The sequence below is a fragment of the Grampus griseus genome, assembly GCF_964374135.1.
Source record: "Grampus griseus genome assembly, chromosome: 14".
NCBI lineage: Eukaryota > Metazoa > Chordata > Mammalia > Artiodactyla > Delphinidae > Grampus > Grampus griseus.
In genome coordinates, this window is record NC_139008.1 from 22,310,705 (window position 1) to 22,329,712 (window position 19,008).

Genomic DNA, 19,008 nt, shown 5'->3' on the forward strand with positions numbered 1-19,008 from the left:
TCCCTAGTTGTCTGGCACCTGGCCCTGGGATGATTAGGGCAGGGAAAATGTGGCCCTGAGTGTGAGCCTGATAGAGGAGGGGTTGGGGGATGGGCTCTGGACTGGCAGTTGTGCACAGGAAAGTCATGCTCTCAGGGATATGATATTCCTAGAGATGGCAAGGGTACACATCGTGAGATATTCCTTGCTATCTCTAGGCGTTAGTTTGCCTTCCGTGGGGTAGTCCCTCCAAAGTCAGCAAAGTCTCAAGGTGTAAAAGCATCAAATACAGAAACTAGAATTATGTGGTTATTAGACTTATGAATAGTCTCCAGCCCAAACTCCCCATGTTCCTGTCCAGGATCTCTGCTCAAACAACTCCAAGAGCCACCTGGAGCGCCATCTTTAATCCTTGAGAGACACCCAAACTCGGATTTTGACAGAGCCTCATGTGCACCAACCAGAAATGCTATTCACCATCCAGGATGGAGAAAAAGAATATTAAGAACTTTTATTTTCTTCTTAAGCTATAGAAAAGAGAGGGAAAAAAAGACATATTCTTATGGGGGAAAAAAAGGAAAAGGATACAAACAGCCAGTTCAGAAAAGAATAATAGTAAACAAATGAAAAGATAATAACGTCCCTTTTCATCGAAGAACTGCCAAAGTAAATAACAATGAGATATTTCTCACTTTTCGACAAAGATGAAAGTTAGTGCTCAGGGTGGGTGAGTACTGTGGTGGAATTGTAAACTCATTTTTAAAGATCTCTCTGGGGTGTTTTTTGGGAAGAGGTATCAAAATTCTTAAAACTGTGCCACCTCTTTGACCCAGTAATGTCACACCTATGAAATTCCCCTGAGGAGGTGAGTGTGACGCTGACGATGGTCGCCCAACCACTAAACCAGGCGGAAGAAGAAAGCCCTGAAAAAGTAAGTGCTGTGGGCCATTGTCATATTTCCTGCGCAGCCTGAGTTCACACACATCTGATTTTTCTCAGTATGGGATTTCCGTCGGCATGGAATTAGGTCAGGAGACACGGGGTTGGACCCAGCCAGGCTCTGTCATTTTCTAGCCCGTGTCTGTACGTCAGCAAAGCAGCATCGGCAGTGACTTCCACAGATGGTATCATTGCTACATGCCTTTACTTGCATCATCTCCTTTAATCACCGTAACAACTCTAGGAGATGGGTATTGTCATTTTATAGATGACGAAAATGACCTCAGGAAGGAAAGAAATGAGCCTACTGGCACACAGCAATGGCTGATGAGGATTCAGATGGACTGACTCCAAAGTTAGTTTGTTCAATCACAAAGTTATCCACCTCCCAAGGGACCTTCCTTTGTGGGAATTCAGATTTCTTCATTCATAAAGTGAGTCTGGTCCAACGATGTCTGAGTTATCTTCTGGCTCTGACCTTCAGCCATTCTCAGCTCCTTTCCTGCTCCCATCTGGACCCCCGGGGAGCTGGCTTAGCCCATGAGGATGCAGTGTGCTTTGGAACCGGAGTGACCACAGGTACGTGTCCCAGTATGGGCAATGAACACTCTTTTCTCCTGGAGCAGCCTGGCTTCAGATTCTGACCTCTGCTGGCTCCACCTCGTCCTTTTGAGTGACCAAGAACAAGCCCAGTAACCTGGCACTGTTTTCCCAGTTAATTTCTAACTAAGGAATCTCTTGATTCCAAAAGGTGCAAAACAGAGGGCTTGTAACTGTGGGCACAAGTGTGACCCCCAATGTCAATCATTTGGGGTCTCTACCAATTAGGAAAAAGAATAACAACCACCTCACAGCCTAGGAAAGGAAAACACTGTGCCAAAGGGAGAAAGTATTCCACCCCCCAGGAAAACAATCAAGAAATAGAACCAGAGAATAACTGGAGGAGAGAGTGCCAGTGGCGGGCAGACGTGTGTATATATATATATACATATATATATAGAAGGCACACACTTGTAAACGGATTAATTCTACCTTTCTGGCTTCAGGTAAGGCTATCTGCAGCTCTCACTTCTCCTAGCCACCTCTCCCCATCTGGTCTTCTGCTGATTTCCATTCTGTTTGAGGGAGGGGGGAGCAGAAATGAGGAGATTGGACACTTGGGTCAGACCTAGGTTGAGTCCTCACTCTGCTGACCATTGGCTTCGTGAGCTTTGGTAAGTCAATCCCCCTCTCTTTCAGCCTGTGCTTCCCTAATAACAATTTTTTCATTCATTCAATTCCTATTAGTGAAGTGGCTACTATGTGCCAGGCAGTGGGGTATACAGCAGTGAACAAGAGTATCTGCTCTGAGCCTGCTTTGCACATCTCATCTCAGTTAATCCCTGGACCACAATAGGCAGGCGGTTATTAGCCAAACTATAGGTCACAACCTATTAGTGGATCATGAAACCATTTGTGGATTACATTCAGAATTTTATTTTAATTAAATACAATAGAATATGTCATCAAGGAATGCACACCGTAATGGTAAGAATTGTTTTATAAAACATTCGTTTCACATGTGCATGTGCGTGTGTGTGTGTGTGTGTGTGTGTGTACAAGCAGCTGTACAGGGTCATGGCATAAATTAATTTCCTTATAGCAGATCATTGTCTCAAAGGCTTGCAAAACACTTTTCTAGGTCACAGGTTCTTTGACGACAGGGGACTTCTTCACAGTGAGCCCGATGCAGTGTCGTCACTCAATTTGTGCAAGCACTGATCTCTATTTCATAGATGAGGAAACTAAGTCTTAGCGAATTGAAATACATCGCCCAGTGTTACACTATGAGTTTACCAATCATAGTGATTGGTAAAATAGGGATTTGAATCCTGGTTGCAGGCTCCAGATCCCACATATTTAACCACCATGCTACGCTAGTTTGCGGCTGTAAAAATTGGGGTAATAGTAGATTATTTTGCCAGGTGGGTGAAATAATAAGTGAGCACTCTGGAAACATTAAAATACATTACGAAGGTTAATCACCTCTCAAGTTGCTTATCTCAAGCCACTTCTTTACAATATGTGAGCTGCATGAAGTCAGGGACTTTGTCTGTCACCTTGGTGCATAGTTCCCTGTTTGGCACATAGTAACTACTCAATAAATGTTTGTTGAATGAATAAACGTATCTGGGCAAGTTCAAAGTTTCCCATCAGGGGATCAGGAGTTGGCTGTTAAGACCCAAAGCTGCCTCCAGTAAGATGGTGAGTCCAGAACACTCCCCCGTCTTGCTGGTTCCTGCTCCAGATGAGAGATTTGGTTCTTCCAAATGCGCTGAAACTGGGGAAGCTGATGCTGGGATGTGAGTGGGAGTTAAGAGTAGAGCCACAGAGAGGAAAACCCCGCCAAAGCAAGGGCCACAGCAATACACACTTTTTGTGGTTCACATAAATGGCATCTCCTGGACTTACGCAGTGCACAACCAAAGTACTCCTCCCAACTGTGGGGCTGGAAGTTAAATCATGTGTTTATCCCATCCGTCTCTGTTCACAGGACTTCAGGTGTCAAGGACAAGTTGGAAACCCCAAGAGGCCAACCTTTCCTTGCCTTTGGGAAAGTCTCCCCAGACCAGAAGTAGCTGAGAAGAGCAGAAAAGATGAAGTGGCTCTTCTCTTCGACCTTAATGTGGATGGTAGTGGTGGTGACCTCTTGGGTCGTCATAGCTGCAGTCTCTGACACCTCGGCAGCGAGTAAGTGCTGTGTGCGTACAGTGAGCAGTGCCCATGTTAGCAGAGGCGGTTTCGATCCCTCTCCTATTATGCTTGGGATCTGCACAGTCTTTATTCTAAATTCATTTCTTACTCTATAATGTACATAGGACTCACCCAGGAATTTTACTAAAATGCAGATTCTGATTCAGTAAGTCCAGAGTGGGGCCTGAGACTCTGCATTCTAACAAGCTCCCAGATAATGCTGCTGCTGTGGTCCTTGGATCACATATTGAGAGACTAAAGTCTAGAACATCACTAAGGCCCCCGGCACTTCACTGGAAGGTCAAGAACATATTCAACCACACAGGAGATTTGAACACACCCAGGTGGCTCCCAAATACCTCCCGTTTAACACTTAAGTGACCCTTCCATTGGGTTGCACATTGCTCCAGCTTTTCCTTGGAGAAGGGAGCTGGCCACCACCCCACAATCCCCAGCTGGGGTACTTTGGGACAGAGAGTAAATACCATCGTGTTGTCGTGGTTAAGAGCACACACTCTATGGTCCTGCCACCTCGGTTTGTGTCCTAACTCTGCTGCTCACCAGTGGAGCAAGTGGCTTAAAACTTCTGAATCTTGTTTCCTCACCTTTAAAATAAGGGCAAATACAAAAGTCATTCCCCAGGGCCATTGGAGAGGATTCAATGAGCTAATGAATAGAAAGTGCCTATCCCAGCGTCTGGCATATACTAGGTGCTTAATAAACAACAGCTCACTATCTTTACTGTTATCGCGTTGGCCAGAAGGTTCGTTTGGATTTCTCCATACGATCTTATTATTATTGTCACAGAGGAACAAAGTGTGACTGCCACCACCAGATAGAGAGAGGAAACAGGGAAGGAGATCTGAGCAAAAGGCATAGAGTGTACCAAGTCGGGGAAGGGGTGACAGGGTCACCTAAGTGCTACCAAAGGTCAAGAACTCTGCATTATTCCTCTGGAGGTGGAAAGGTGGACATTTGAAAAGAAGACACAGCTTGAAGGCAATGCTTAGACACCATCAGGGGAGTTTGGTTTGTTTCTTTCGAAGGTGGTCGGCTATGAGCTAAGTCTTAAAGAACGTGGGTACCCTAAGGGACACGGGAAGAGTCTCTGGGTGACCAGTGGCCTAGCGGCCTCCACTCTGAGTCTGGTTTCTTCTGTCCGCAGGAAGCTGCTCTGAATGTCACAGCAATGCCACCTGCTTGGAGGATGGGGCTGCCACTACGTGCTCCTGCCAGGCGGGCTTCACTGGCGATGGCCTCGAGTGCGAGGACCTGGACGAATGCGCCACTCCTGGGACACACAACTGCTCCGCCCCCAGCAGCTGCGTGAACACCCCAGGTTCCTACACGTGCGTCTGCCCCGAAGGCTTCCGCCTGAGCTCCGAGCTCGGCTGCACGGACGTGGATGAGTGTGCAGAGCCAGGGCTCAGCCACTGCCACACCCTGGCCTCCTGCGTCAACAACGAGGGCAACTACTCGTGCGTGTGCCCCGCGGGCTACTGGGGGGACGGGAGGCACTGTGAGTGCTCCCCGGGCTCCTGCGGGCCTGGCCTGGACTGCGTGCACGAGGGCGACACGCTCGTGTGCGCCGACCCGTGCCAGGCCCACCGTATCCTGGACGAGTACTGGCGCAGCGCCCAGTACGGTGCGGGCTACGCCTGTGACTCCGACGTGGCCGGCTGGTACCGCTTCGTGGGCCAGGGCGGCGTGCGCCTGGCCGAGACCTGCGTGCCCGTCCTGCGCTGCAACACGGCCGCCCCCATGTGGCTCAATGGCACGCACCCGTCGAGCAGCGAGGGCATCGTGAGCCGCAGGGCCTGCGCGCACTGGAGCGGCCACTGCTGCCTGTGGGACACGCTCGTCCAGGTGAAGGCCTGTGCCGGCGGCTACTATGTCTACAACCTGACGGCGCCCCCCGAGTGCCATCTGGCTTACTGCACAGGTGAGTGGGTGACTCCCTGCCACCGCCACCGGGCCGCGTGGGCGCCCCGAGGGACTGGAGCGCATCTTTGTTGATTGTCTGTCTATAACCCTGCAGACCCCGCTTCCGTGGAGGGGACGTGTGAGGAGTGCAGTGTAGACGAGGACTGCAAATCGGATAATGGCAGATGGCACTGCCAGTGCAAACAGGACCTCAGCATCACTGGTGAGGCCAGCGGGGAGGAGGGGAGGTGCTGAGAAATGTCAGCGACCAGGGGAGGGACACATTCCTGTGTGGGAACTGGGGGCCTGTGGGGATGATCCAGGGAATGCTTATTACCCAATCTGAGTGGAAAGCCGGTCCGGTAACATCCATTTAATCCAGCAAGAAGCTCTCTGGGCTCCCAGAGCTTGGGCAACAACCTCACCCCCAGCCTTCTTTCTGAGGCCCCCTGCACCACAGTGGATACGCAGGTGGCTGCCACCGGTTGGCCCGAGGCTACCTGAACCATATTCCTGCAGCACAAGAATGCAGGCGTGGCCCGCAGTCTGCAGTTTCTTGGGCCCGGCCCTCCACTGACCAGCTGAGGACCCTGAGCTGGGCCCTGGCCATCTCTAAACCTGTTTCCCCATATGTATAATGACTGAAGCAGGCTAGTATTTCCCAAATTCCAGTCCTGATTTTAGTCACATCCTTCTTTTAAGTAAACTTGGGACATCGAAGTTCACTGCTGTGTCTGTCTGTGGGAAGTAACACTTACCCTACGTAGACGGTAACAGTAAAAATGAATACGATGAAAGAAAGTTATTCAATTTCAGCAGCTGTGTAAATACTTCAATTTAAAAAGTCCAACCGTATTTTGTTATGTGCTGCAAATACTTAGCCAGAGGTCTGCGCTCTGTTGTTTCAAAGGAAAATTACCAAGTGTAGGGCACTGAAAACATTAGCAGCTATTGAGGACTGTCTCCTTGATGTAGAAAGGATGGAAAGAAATTGCAGTTAACTTATCAGCTTTTTTTGTTTGCTTGTTGTGTTGTTTTGTTTTCTTTTCCTGGGATTCAATGTTATTTAATGCCTGGGCAGTGAACGACCCAAAGATAATACTGTTCTTTGTATACAACCTACTCTTAGGGTAACATGGTCTGGTGGTTGGTCGCGTGGATCCATCCAGTGAGCTGGGAATCCAGTCTCATGTCTCCATGTCTCTCAGAAGGGAGACCACAGCGGCAGACCGAAGCGAGTCTGAGTACCCCCAGCTGGTGGCCAACCTGGCTAGCTGGGCCTGGGCCCTGGGGATGTGCCGTACCCTGAATTGTGATCCCAGACCTCCCTCCAATCCTGCCTTCTCAATCATTTCAGATCTCTCCCTCCTGGAGCGCAGGCTGGAATGTGGGGTCAATGACATTAAGCTGTCCCTGGGCAAGTGCCAGGTCCAGAGCCTGGGCTTTGAGAAGGTCTTCATGTACCTGCGGGACAGCCAGTGCTCGGGCTTCCCTGAGAGGGGCGACCGGGACTGGATGTCCGTGGTGACCCCAGCCAGGGATGGGCCCTGTGGGACGGTGATGACGGTACGTTCTGGCCAATGTGGGACAGGGTCAGAGCACTGCCTGGTTCAAGCCTAGCCCTACCACTTGCTAGCTGTGTGAGTTTGGGTGACTTAGTTAACCTAGCTGTGCCTCAGCTTCCTCAGCTGTAACATGGAGTAATAATAGTACCTTCTGCATAGGGTTAAGAGGGTTAAAGGAGTTAATGTGTGTGAAATGATTAGGACGGTGACTGGCACATAATAAGTGCTCGGTAAATGTTAGCTGCAAATAAGAGGATGATCCATAGTGATAGTTCCCCATTTTACAGATGGGAAAGGTGAGGCCCAGACAGTGCAATGACTGTTCTAAGCCAGTAGGTATCAGCGCTGAGTTCAGAAGCAGATCTGTTTGTCTCTGGCCATCCTGGGAGGCAGGGTCTGCATCACTGATGTTTGTAGACCCAGGACCTCAGCTATAGAAGCCTCCTCCAAAGGGACCCAGAGGTAAACACTTGTGTGAGTGGGCTCTGCTTCCTCCCATCTCCCTCATCCCCCAAAAGAAAAAGAAAGAGGACAAAAGAAACAAGGAAAAAATTGTCATTTGCCAGATATGGTTTTTTGAAGTTCCACCATTAATGATGACTCGGTACGTGGTTTTCAGTCTTTGTAGTGTTTGCGAGAGGAAGCATGGGGTGATGGGAAGAGTCCAGGCTTGTTAGAGCCCCCGGACCAGGGGCAAGTCACGCAGTTCCCATGAACTTCTGTCTCCTTTCAAGAGGCAGGGAGGTGCTTGCCTTGCCTCTTAGGGTCATTGCATGGTCAGTGCAATGATGCAATATGAGAGTTTAGCTGGGGTGAGGGAAGGGGGCTAGCACATGAGTCGTGCTCACGGAAACTGGGAGGGCAGTTTCAACACCTTTGGCTTTGAATCTTACTCAGATTCTATGCCCCTTTTCCCACCCTCCCTCCCCCCACCTCCCCACCCTAACACAGAGGAATGAAACTCATGCCACATACAGCAACACTCTCTACCTGGCAGATGAGCTCATCATCCGTGACCGCAACATCAAAATCAACTTTGCGTGCTCCTATCCCCTGGACATGAAAGTCAGCCTGAAGACCTCCCTGCAGCCAATGGTCAGGTGCGGCCAGAGAGGGTCCCCAACGTCCCTGGCCGGCTCCACCCCACAACCCCTTAGGCACCAGGCCCTTAGCTTCCCTGTCAACTGCCGCCCATAAGAAGCTGGGTGGAGGGAGGTGGCTGGGAGGTAGTGTTGGACTCCATAAGGAGCCCCTAAGGAGCCCAGCTAGGAAGTCTGGGGGCTGCTTTCAAATCCTGGCTCCATCCCACAGATGGCTTTGGGAAGTTGATGGCCCACTCCGAGTGTCAGTCTTCTCATATGTGAAATGGGTTTGGCAATGCTCGACTGTCTTTCTTAGAAGCACAAAAGTGCTCTGCAGAGGTGAAACCGATGTTAGGGTCCCTGGCTTATCAGAGGGGTAGGGTGGTTGGACCAGAGGAAAGGAGGGAGAGGTCTCAGTTCAGACCTGCTATGGGACTGGGCAAACTGTACCCCATATCTGGACCTCAGTTTCTTTCTCTGTAAATGGAAGGAGTTTGAATAAAGAGGGGTTTACAATTTATGCTTCTTGGAGTGTGAGGGTCTTTAACGAGGTGATTTAGGGGTGGGAACCAGAAAACTTCCACCCACGTTGAGGGCCACATGAGGTTTTATTTTTTTCCTATTTTTTAAATTGAAGTATAGTTGATTTACAATGTTGTGTCCATTATGGTTTATCATAGGATATTGAATACAGTTCCCTGTGCTCTACAGTAGGACCTTGTTGTTTATCCATTCTGTATATAAAGCTTACATCTGCTAACCCCAACCTCCCACTCCATCCCTCCCCAACCCCCTCACAAGTCTGTTCTCTATGTCCGTGAGTCTTGGCAACCACAAGTCTGTTCTCTATGTCCGTGAGTCTGTTTCTGTTTCATAGATAGGTTCATTTGTGTCATATTTTAGATTCCACATATAAGTGATATCATATGGTATTTGTCTTTCTCCTTCTGACTTACTTCACTTAGTATGATAATCTCTAGTTGCATCCATATTGCTGCAAATGGCATTATTTCATCCTTTTTCATAGCTGAGTAGTATTCCTTTGTATATATATGTACCACATCTTTATTAGTTTTATTATTTAAAAAAATAAAAGGATCCTGTTGCTGAATAAACTTGAAAATCTCTGAATAGGATGAATCACAAGCCAATGAAGCTGATACTGGAAAAAAAATAATAGTTGTAATAATAACAAGTGTTTACTGAGAGCTGACCATATGTCAGGCATTGTGCTAAGTGCGTTCCATGGAACATCTCATTGAAAGCTTAGCGCACCCCAGGAGGTGTAAGTATTATTATTATTCCCATTATACAGATATGGAAATTGAAGGTCAAAGAAGGTTTAGTAAATTGTCCAAAGTTGTAGAGGCTAGTAAATGACAGAGCTGGGATTCAAACCCAGGCCGTCAGGCATAGAGTCCCCACTCTACCATGACCTTTTCTTTGAAGCTTGCCCACGGTCACATGTTCCCTGGGCCAACCAGACTTGGGGAAGGACACTGGGCACTGATGAGGGTGCTTGGCTGACTTGAAGGAAGACAGTTACTCATTGTCTGCCTTTGTGTGGAGTATCACCTGGCCAAGCAGTGCCCTGGAGCAACGTGGCCATGTCCCAGGCCTGGTAGGTTGCAGGGAACAACACATCTGTATGCAGATCTCTCTCTGGCTTGAGCTAGAAATCTCATTCCAGTCTAACCAAGTCCAAACCAATAACCCCATTCTCACCTCTGAAATGGACTTCCACATGACTATTCCTCATGTACCCCATTTCCTCGGGCATCAGTCTTTCAGTGTCCTTTGTAGGATAATCCCATGGAGTCTACGTCAGTGTGGCTGTTTTTAATGTGATTTAAAATAACCCATTTTACAACCCCCAATCTTCTGCTGTAGGTGGAGCCAGAACTCTGACTAAGGCCTGTAGGACTCATAGCCCATCTTTTTAAACTGTTCTGGATTAAGACCAAAAACGGAATCTCGGTGATTCCCTAGAGAAAGTGCTCGCGGCCCTTCTTGAACGCAGGGGCCACACCTGAGGGGGTGGACATGTTACAGAAAATACGGTCTATGGATCAGAAGCGGCAGCATCACCCGGGAGCTCGTTAGAAAAGCAGAACCCTGAGCCCCACCCCAAACCTACAGAACCAGAACCTGCATTTCACCAAGATCCCTAAGTGACCTGTGTGTAGTTTACAGAGCAATGGTTGGTGGGTTCCAGTCCTATTGCTGGATAAAAATGCAAGTAACTGGCAGGACCTGCTTAGGAATGCAGACCAGAAGGGATGACCTGTCTGTTGTTGTTCTCAGCTCTGGTTCTCTCACCAGCCCCTCTCCTCCCGCAGCGCCCTAAACATCAGCATGGGTGGGACCGGAATGTTCACCGTGTGGATGGCGCTCTTCCAGAGCCCTGCCTACGTGCAGCCCTACCAAGGCTCCTCCGTGACCCTGTCCACCGAGGCGTTTCTCTATGTGGGCACCATGCTGGATGGGGGCGACTTGTCCCGGTTTGCACTGCTGATGACCAACTGCTATGCCACACCCAGCAGCAATGCCACAGACCCCTTGAAGTACTTCATCATCCAGGACAGGTAAGGCCCATGGATGGAATTTGGGAGCAGGGAGGGTCTTTGGACTTGGATGGGTACAAAGTACATTTTTATATTCATTCACCTCTAGCTGAAGTTTAGCATTGCCATTCCTTATGATATAGGCAAGAAACCACAGAAATATTAGCAGGACATATGAAAACATTTGCACACATCATGCTTTTTAGTTACTATAGTATTAGAACTTCTACTAGATATTATTTGATGTAATATCAAATCCATGCACTTGTAAATATATATACATTTATATAATAGATATGTAAATATATAATGCATGTATCAAAAGTTTTAATATTTTAAGAGCTATGTTTAATTGGTTTTCTTTATAATCTTATTTAATTTAGTTTATGCATTTAAGGCATTATTTTTGAGGAGGGAAGCATGGGCTTCACCAGATGGTGGAGGGGGTCCAGGACTCAGAAAAGGATGAGAAACCTGATGGAGAGGCAGGCCCCAGGCAGGAGCAGGCTGGCACTTGGCTGGGAGGAGTGCAGTGAAGGTACGGTTAGCCAAGGGCCAACTGAAACAGGCAGGACACAGATGGACTGCTTTTGGCTCAAGTGCATTAGAGAACCATGAACCACACTGTGAGAAAGTAGCTCATAGTTTCATTCATAAATTGAACAGATATTTTTGGAAGTTTACGTGTGCCAGGCTGTGTGAATAACAGTGAATACAAGGGACAAAAATCTCTGCCCCCATATAGCTGATATTCTAAGCAGGGAGACCAACAATTAAACAAAAGTGACATCCATGGCAGATTAATGATGAAGGGGCTATGGAAAAAAAAACCTAAGCAGGAAAAGGGGAGGGCATTTGCCATTTTAATAGAACAATCAGAGAGAGCACTCCCAGGAGACCCTGACCTATTTCTGTTTCAGTTCTCTTAGAATCTGCATGGTCAAATCAAGGGGGGAAGTCTCAGCCGGGTGCTCATCTGAGGCTCACACTTCTGTTATTTGCTAATCTCCCTTTGCAACGAAAAGAAAGGAGAGTAGAAGTCTGTTTGGGGCCTTTTCCAGTCAACAGTGTCTAAGTAAAATGTAATAGCACTGTTTTACTTTATATTTATTAGTATGGTCACGTTTTATATATGGCAACGAATACTGGTTTGCTATTTGTGGTTGTGATCTTCTAAAAAATAGATGTATTTCAGTAAAACGGTGTGTAGATTTAAAGAAAAATAGTAATAATACTATAATAATGTAAAATAATAATACAGATATTGGGAAACAGGAAAGCATTCATGGAGACGGTTTCTGGATAAGGCAAAAAAAGAACTGAAATTTGGAAAATGCTGGCATGACCTCGATTGGGGCATCATGGACACTTGGGGTTCATATCTTGATTTTGCTATTTCTTAGTTTGAGACACAAGTCAGCTCATCTCTCTGGATATTCATGTTCTCATATGTGAAATAGGCATAAATAAAACCTACCATGCAGGGATTTTTTAAGCTTTTTTTTTTTTGTCTGAGTATAAAGGTAGAGCATGTACATTGTGGGAAGCTTGGAAAGTTTTGAAAAAGAAGCATGAAGAAATGCTGGCTGTGGCCCTGTGTTTCTGCCGTGGCATGGGTGGGAGCTGGGCTGAGGACCGCCAGTCTGTGAGAGGCTCAGAATATCACGGGGTGTGTAAAGAGGAGACAAGTTGGGGAGACCATGGGCAGCTAGAGGAGACACGTAGGTGCCTTGCTTGGGTTGGGTGCCTGGGGCTGCCGAGGGCAGTGCTGGGTGCCACTCTCTCTGCCTTTCATGAGGTGGGTCCCCTTAACCTCAGGGCTTTTATTTTGCCAAGCGAAGTCGGATCTGAATTGTAGGGGACACAGAGCAGAGTGAACACCACCCCCAGAAGTTCCTTTCTCGCTTCTCCTATGCAATCATCCTTCAGCCCCTTTTCTAAATCCATTTTGAGCAGATCATGTGAAAGGGCAGACAGGGTACCTGATCTGCCTGCCGAGAGTACTGCTCCAGCCCAGCACCCGTGGGAGTCTCCGAACGTGCGGTTTTGAGTTTCTATCCATGTGTTCGGGTGCGTTGTGTATGTGTGTAGATGAGCACACACACTCCCATTTGGTCAGTGGCCCTCAGTGCTCAGACGTTTCCACTGTTAAAATTAACACCAGGCACCAGTGAACAGCCAATAAATGGTAGGTAATGATTCCTGCATGCCATTTCCTGGGAAATCAGGAAGTGCTGACTTTAGGATGGTTGCAGCTCTGTACCGATGACATTTTTACTTTAGAATCATATATATGTATCACCTATTGTACGTCACATGCTGTAATAAGTACTTTGTAATTTTAACTCATTTAATCCTTGCAACTATCTTATGGTGTGGGCTACAATTATTATTCCTCCTACGTAGATAGGGAAACAAGCTCAGAAAGGTTAAGTAAATGGCCCACGGTCACACAGCTAATAAGTGGTGGAGTGAGATTTAAATCCAGGAAGTCTGGCCCCAGAGTGTTTGCTTAACCAACCATGTTATATGATGTAAACTTCCCAGATGTCCACCCACGGAGGACTCAACCATCCAAGTGGAGGAGAATGGGGAGTCCCCTCAGGGGCGCTTTTCTGTCCAGATGTTCCGTTTTGCTGGAAACTATGACCTGGTCTACCTGCACTGTGAAGTGTACCTCTGCGACACCGTGAATGAAAAGTGCAAACCTGTGAGTCACCTCCCCTCCCTCAGCCTGCTCGCCACGTCCTCCGCCACGCCCAGCTCCCATAACCGAAGACATTTGGCCACAGGTTCAAAGAAAACATATAGACATGTTTCTGTTTTAGTACAGGGGTAGACAGAGCAATAAGATGAGGCTGCTGTAGCCGGGCAGGAGACCTAGGCTGTGGGGAAGTCAGGTGGGGTCAGGGCAGTGCAACAGGACCTCTGGCTTACCTGCAAGCTTGTGTTCTAATAACAGAAACTGACATTTTTAAGCACTGAGTGCGACTTATGTGTGTAAACTTTTTAATACTTCACAGCGGCTCTGGGAAGGAGGTATTTTACCAGTCCCTTTTTCTATATGGGGAGAGAGGCGCAGAGGCTCAGTGACTTTCCTAAGATCATACATCTAACATATGGGAGAGCTGGGACATGAGCCCACGTATACCGATCCCCTAACAACCCCTGCCTCTACCATCCTCAAGTCCCGGCCTGAGGCAGGAGGTTGCTCCTGTGAAGGGTGTGGCCCACTCCCCCTGGCAGGGCCACATGCAGTCTCCCTTGTGGAAAGGTTTCTTTGTCACCCTCTCCCTGCAGACCTGCTCCGAGACCAGATTCCGCAGGGGGGGCTTCATAGACCAAACCCGTGTCCTAAACTTGGGTCCCATCACACGGAAAGGTAAGAGGGCCCTTCCCTTCCCCACATTCCTGGCAAGAAATGTTCTCTGGAGGTGAGGAGGGGTGACAGAACCTGGCACTTGGGGTCTTACTGGGGTCTGAAGAACTGGAGCAAGTAAATCCCTGCGAGGCAAGGTAGACTATAAGCTGCCTTCCTCTTGCCGGTTCTCATTCATTCATTCATTGCACAGCTGGCTTCTCATGCCTGCCTTGTGCCAGGCCTTGTGCTAGTGGCTAGGGTCTCAGGATGAGCAGCAACAGGTACGAGGCTGGCTCATGTGGCACTTACGGACCAGGAGGGGAGACATCATTCAAATAATCATGTATCTCTGCAGTTGCGATAAGTGCAGTCACGAAAATGGATCAGGAACTCTGAGCTCTTACGGCAGGGGGAGCAGACCTAGTGAGGAGGGTTGGGGAAGAATGGAGCTGAGGTTTGGAAATTGAGAAGGGATTAACTAAGAGGGGTCAGGAGAAGCAGAGGAGAGGGAGGAATCCCAGGGAGAGAGTAGAGCATGGGCAAAGGGCCTGTGGCAGGAGGGAGCCTACCGTGCTAGAGTAACTGGGATAAAGCCAGGCAGGCTGGAAGGAGGAGGGTGAGCTGATGCAGGTTGGGGACCAAACCATGTGAGTCCTTAAAGTACTTCTTCTCTTTCTTCTCCTCCTCCTCCCCCTCCCCTCCCCCTCCCCCTCCCCCCTCCTCCCCCTCCCCCCCTCCCCCCTCCTCCCCCTCCCCCCTCCTCCCCCTCCCCCTCCTTTTAATTGAAATATAATAGACATGTGGTTCTTGCTAAGGTTTTGGGCCTTTCTCTTGAAAGTAGCTGGCAGCCCCTGAGGGGTCCAAAGCAGGGGAGTGACATGATCAGATTGGGGTTTCAAAAAGACCACTCTAGCTGGAAGGAAGAGCAGATGGAAGGGACTTTACCCAGGCTTCCCCATGCACTGATCCTTCTGTTTCCTCCCACAGGGAGCCAGGCCACAGTCTCAAGGGCTGCTCCCAGTAGCTCGGGTAAGTTCAGGTCCTCTTTGCACAGGGACTTGCACCAGAACCTTCCTCTGGGGCTTTTATCTGTGGGCCCAGGGTATGCTGGAGTACCTGGCCTGCTCGAGCTGAGCTCTGAAGAGGTGAGGGCACTTACGGAAAGTCTTGGACCTGGGGCTGCACACATAGCCATGCTGTCCCACAACAGTGTGCATGGACGCAGGCACGCACAGACAGGTGCACAAGAACAGAAGTCACCCAGACGTTCACACACACACGAGGTCACGTGCACATATTCACATTCACACACAGAGGTGCGTGACAGCTGTAGCTGCATGTGTGCATATCTGTATATACAGACACATACTCGCTTGTTACACACCTGTACACAGTGAACAAGCACACACTCTAGATCTGAACCTTGGGCACTTCCTGAAGCTTCAAGGCTCATCTCTGACACCTTTTTCAGGATGCTTAGTGCCGGGATGAACACAGCAGAAAAACAAGAAACGCTGTTTTTCTGCTTCTCTGCTCCTCTGACCACAAAGGCCGGGGACCGGTAGCATTTTCACGGCCCTTGATTTTTATGGCCACTGAATTGACTGAAAATCTGGACGAAAAGTGAATCCGTGTAACTCGTGTCCTGCTTGGCTCCTGGCACCTAGATCCGAGCAGGTTGTTACACCAACCTAGTATTTGACCTGAGCTAGTTCATCCCAGTATCAGTGAGCTCAGAGCTGGAGAGTCAAGGTATCCCCAAGAGGCTTACCCTTTGCGAATATCCCTCAAGGGCACCAAGGTTGAGTAAGTGCCCTTTTGAGGGGATACCAAGGCTAGTGCCTGCGGAAAGCCTGCCCTTTTCAGATTGGCCCACCTGGGAGGGCACCTTTTTCTAATTGGTTTTCAGGACAGATAAAGAGAAAGCTTCCTTTTTCTAACTGATCAGCCCAGAGAGGGTGTCCTTTCCTATTGGTCAGTTTAGAGGAAGCAGTTCATGTTAGTTTTGCACATAAACTGTGCACATCAGTGCTAGCAGCAGCCCTGTAATTACTTTCCTTTCAGGGCTCCTGAAGGTCTGGTTGCTTCTGCTTCTGTCGGCCACCTTGACCCAGATGTCTCAGTGATCCGTGGCTGGAAACCCTGTGCTCTGTGGCTACCAACTCGCTTCCTACTGACTGGTGAGGCGATGCAGGCTAGCACTCTACTCACAGAGAAAGGAGGCCACATTTCAGTCACTCTGCTCCTGTTTTCTCCCCTTTAATCCTTGCTACCAAAAAACAGCTTGTGTCTTTAAATGCTGCCTTCTCTCAAAATGGGACTTGTGATATGTCTGCACATGAGGCCCCTATCTCCTTAAATAGTGTTACAAAATAATAATTTTGAAAAGTTCAGTCTGTGAGTCATTTATTCACTCAATAAGTATTTATTGGGCACCTGCTCTATGTAGGCACTGTCCGTGGTGCTACGGATCCTATGATGAGAAGAACCAGACTCCATCCCTGCCGTCATGGACTTCATGGTCTGGTCACTGAGACTGGGTCCAACTCTAGTTCTGTGAGCTTAAATAAAATACACAATGTCTCTGAGCTTCATCCATCTATCTATCCATTCAGTCAGTCAGTCAAGAAATATTTGCTGATCACTTACTATGCGCCAGGCACTGTGCTAGCTGCTGGGGATACAGCAGAGAACAAGCCCTGCCCTCCTGGAGCTTAAGGTTTGGCAGGGGAAAAAGAACTTGAACAAGGAATGATAAGTGTGTCAGGCACTGCAGAAATGGAGGGTATAACAGGGGGCTGCTGCTTCTGCATAATGGGGATAATAGTGATACCCTCACAGGGTTCATTCAGTTTTCCAGAAAAATTTCTTTGAGCACCTAATATATGCCAGGCACTGTGCTAGGTGCTGGGGAAAGACAGACGTGAATAAGATAGACACAGCCCCTGCCTTCTGGAGTCTCACAATCCTTATAGGTGACGTACCTGGCACGTCGTCGGGACCCCTCCATCCTTTGCACTTCTCCCTCCCAATGTAGAAGATGTAGACCTGTTTACAGGGACTAGGCAGCAGAAGCAGAAGGCGGACCACTAACCCCATTGAGGGGGGATGCTTTGCAAGGGGGGCCTTCAGGAGGCTCCTTGCACACACAGCCAGAGGCTGCCCAGGAGACCTGGATATCCCAAGGGGCTCTGGACTTCTTTGACCAGTGGACCAAAGGAAGCTGATGCCGATGGGAAACGTCCACCTTGATGCCAGCTGCTTCCCTGGATGGACCCCAGCCATGGCATTCAGGAGAGATCAAGGCCCTGACCCATTATTAGAACCTCTGATCCCAGGGAAAACCACACGTGTGTATCAGCAAACTGGGGACTGTGGGGACAGCATATCTCAAGTTAAGGAACCTCTTATCACACGCAGACACGCACTGAATCCCCATGCCTGCTGCCTTTATGTAAGAGCTTTACGTGGGAGGACGTCCATGGTCAGATGGGCCTGGCTAGACATGTGCAGAATCATCTATACTTTGATTCAGGTACAAGAGAACATAAAGAAAAACAAAAACAAGGGCCAAAGGCAAGAGCCAGGAGGAAAAAGCACATCAGAATCTATCCTTTTGTCCCTCTGTTCCTTTCCTTTTCCTTTCCTTTATTTTTCTTTCTTTTTTTTTGCGGTACGCGAGCCTCTCACTGTTGTGGCCTCTCCCATTGCGGAACACAGGCTCTGGACGTGCAGGCTCAGCGCCCATGACTCACGGGCCCAGCCGCTCTGGCATGTGGGATCTTCCCGGACCGGGGCACGAACCCGTGTCCCCTGCATCGGCAGGCGGACTCTCAACCACTGCGCCACCAGGGAAGCCCTTTCTTTCCTTTTTTGCTTGCTATCAGATAGTTATTCAACTCAATATTCAACAGAGATTTTGAGCATAAATTCAAGGCCGGACGCTTTTATAGGCAGCAGGGAAACTGACAGTGATCAAAACAGAGCCCTTGCTGGTAAGGAGCTTATGTTTAAAAGGGGGATACATGTAAACAATAGCTGTGTGATATGTCAGGTGGTAACAAGCACTCAGAAGGGAGGGGGTGGGAAACGAGGGTAATAAGGCAATGAGGGTGTTATTTTACATAGGATGCTTGGGGAAGGTCTCTCTGATAAGCCGAAACTGAGAGAAGTAAGAAAATGAACCAGGGAGATATCTGAGGAAGAACATTACAGGCAGTGGGCCAGCAAGTGCAGAGGCCCTGAGGCGGGAACTTGTGTCTTTCCACCAAGCTCTCAGTAAGACTTGGGCACCATAAGTTTGAGGCATTACACACAGGAAAGGGTCTTGAGCATACATACCATGATTTCTGTCCATTTGTTTACCCAACAAGTACTTACTAGGTGCTGATTAGAACTGCCAAGACAGGATCCAAGTCCACAAAGATCTTAGGGCCTTCAGAGGGAGACAGATACGTTAGTGGGTAATTGAGTGTGACCGTAATCAGCCCAGAGAGGCCTAGTAGCACAGAAGAGTAGCACAAGCCAGTCTGGGGAATTTAGGGAGGACTTCCTGGAAGAGGCAAACCTGAATGCTAAGCAGTAGGAGGCTGGGCACAGAGTAATCCAGGCAGAGGGAATAGCGCATGGAAAGGTGTGGAGGGGGAAGAGTTCAGAGAACCACAAATAGGCTGGAGCATAGAGCATGTGGGGAAAATCTGTACATGAGATGGGAGCTGTGAACAGGGGTCAGATCCCAGGAAGCCTAGTGTGTGTGGGATAGGGCATATTGCTGAGAGGTGACACTGTGGCCTCTGGCTGCAGGGAGATAACAGAATCAAAGGGGACAAGAACGAAAGCAGGGAGACCCATTAGGCAGCTGT

At 48.7% G+C, this 19,008-nt stretch overlaps 1 protein-coding gene across 1 annotated transcript; it reads left to right on the forward strand.

Moving 5' to 3' along the window:
• Positions 1–3,554: 3,554 nt before the first annotated feature.
• UMOD (uromodulin) lies at positions 3,555–16,272 on the forward strand (the record flags this gene model as incomplete). The annotated part of the gene is made up of 10 exons (XM_082670803.1): positions 3,555–3,648; positions 4,817–5,593; positions 5,690–5,797; positions 6,932–7,140; positions 8,091–8,239; positions 10,561–10,806; positions 13,333–13,495; positions 14,086–14,167; positions 15,134–15,175; positions 16,211–16,272. The coding sequence occupies 10 exons, from the start codon at positions 3,555–3,557 to the stop codon at positions 16,270–16,272; spliced, it is 1,932 nt and encodes a 643-aa protein (XP_082526929.1).
• Between the last annotated feature and the right edge of the window lie 2,736 nt (positions 16,273–19,008).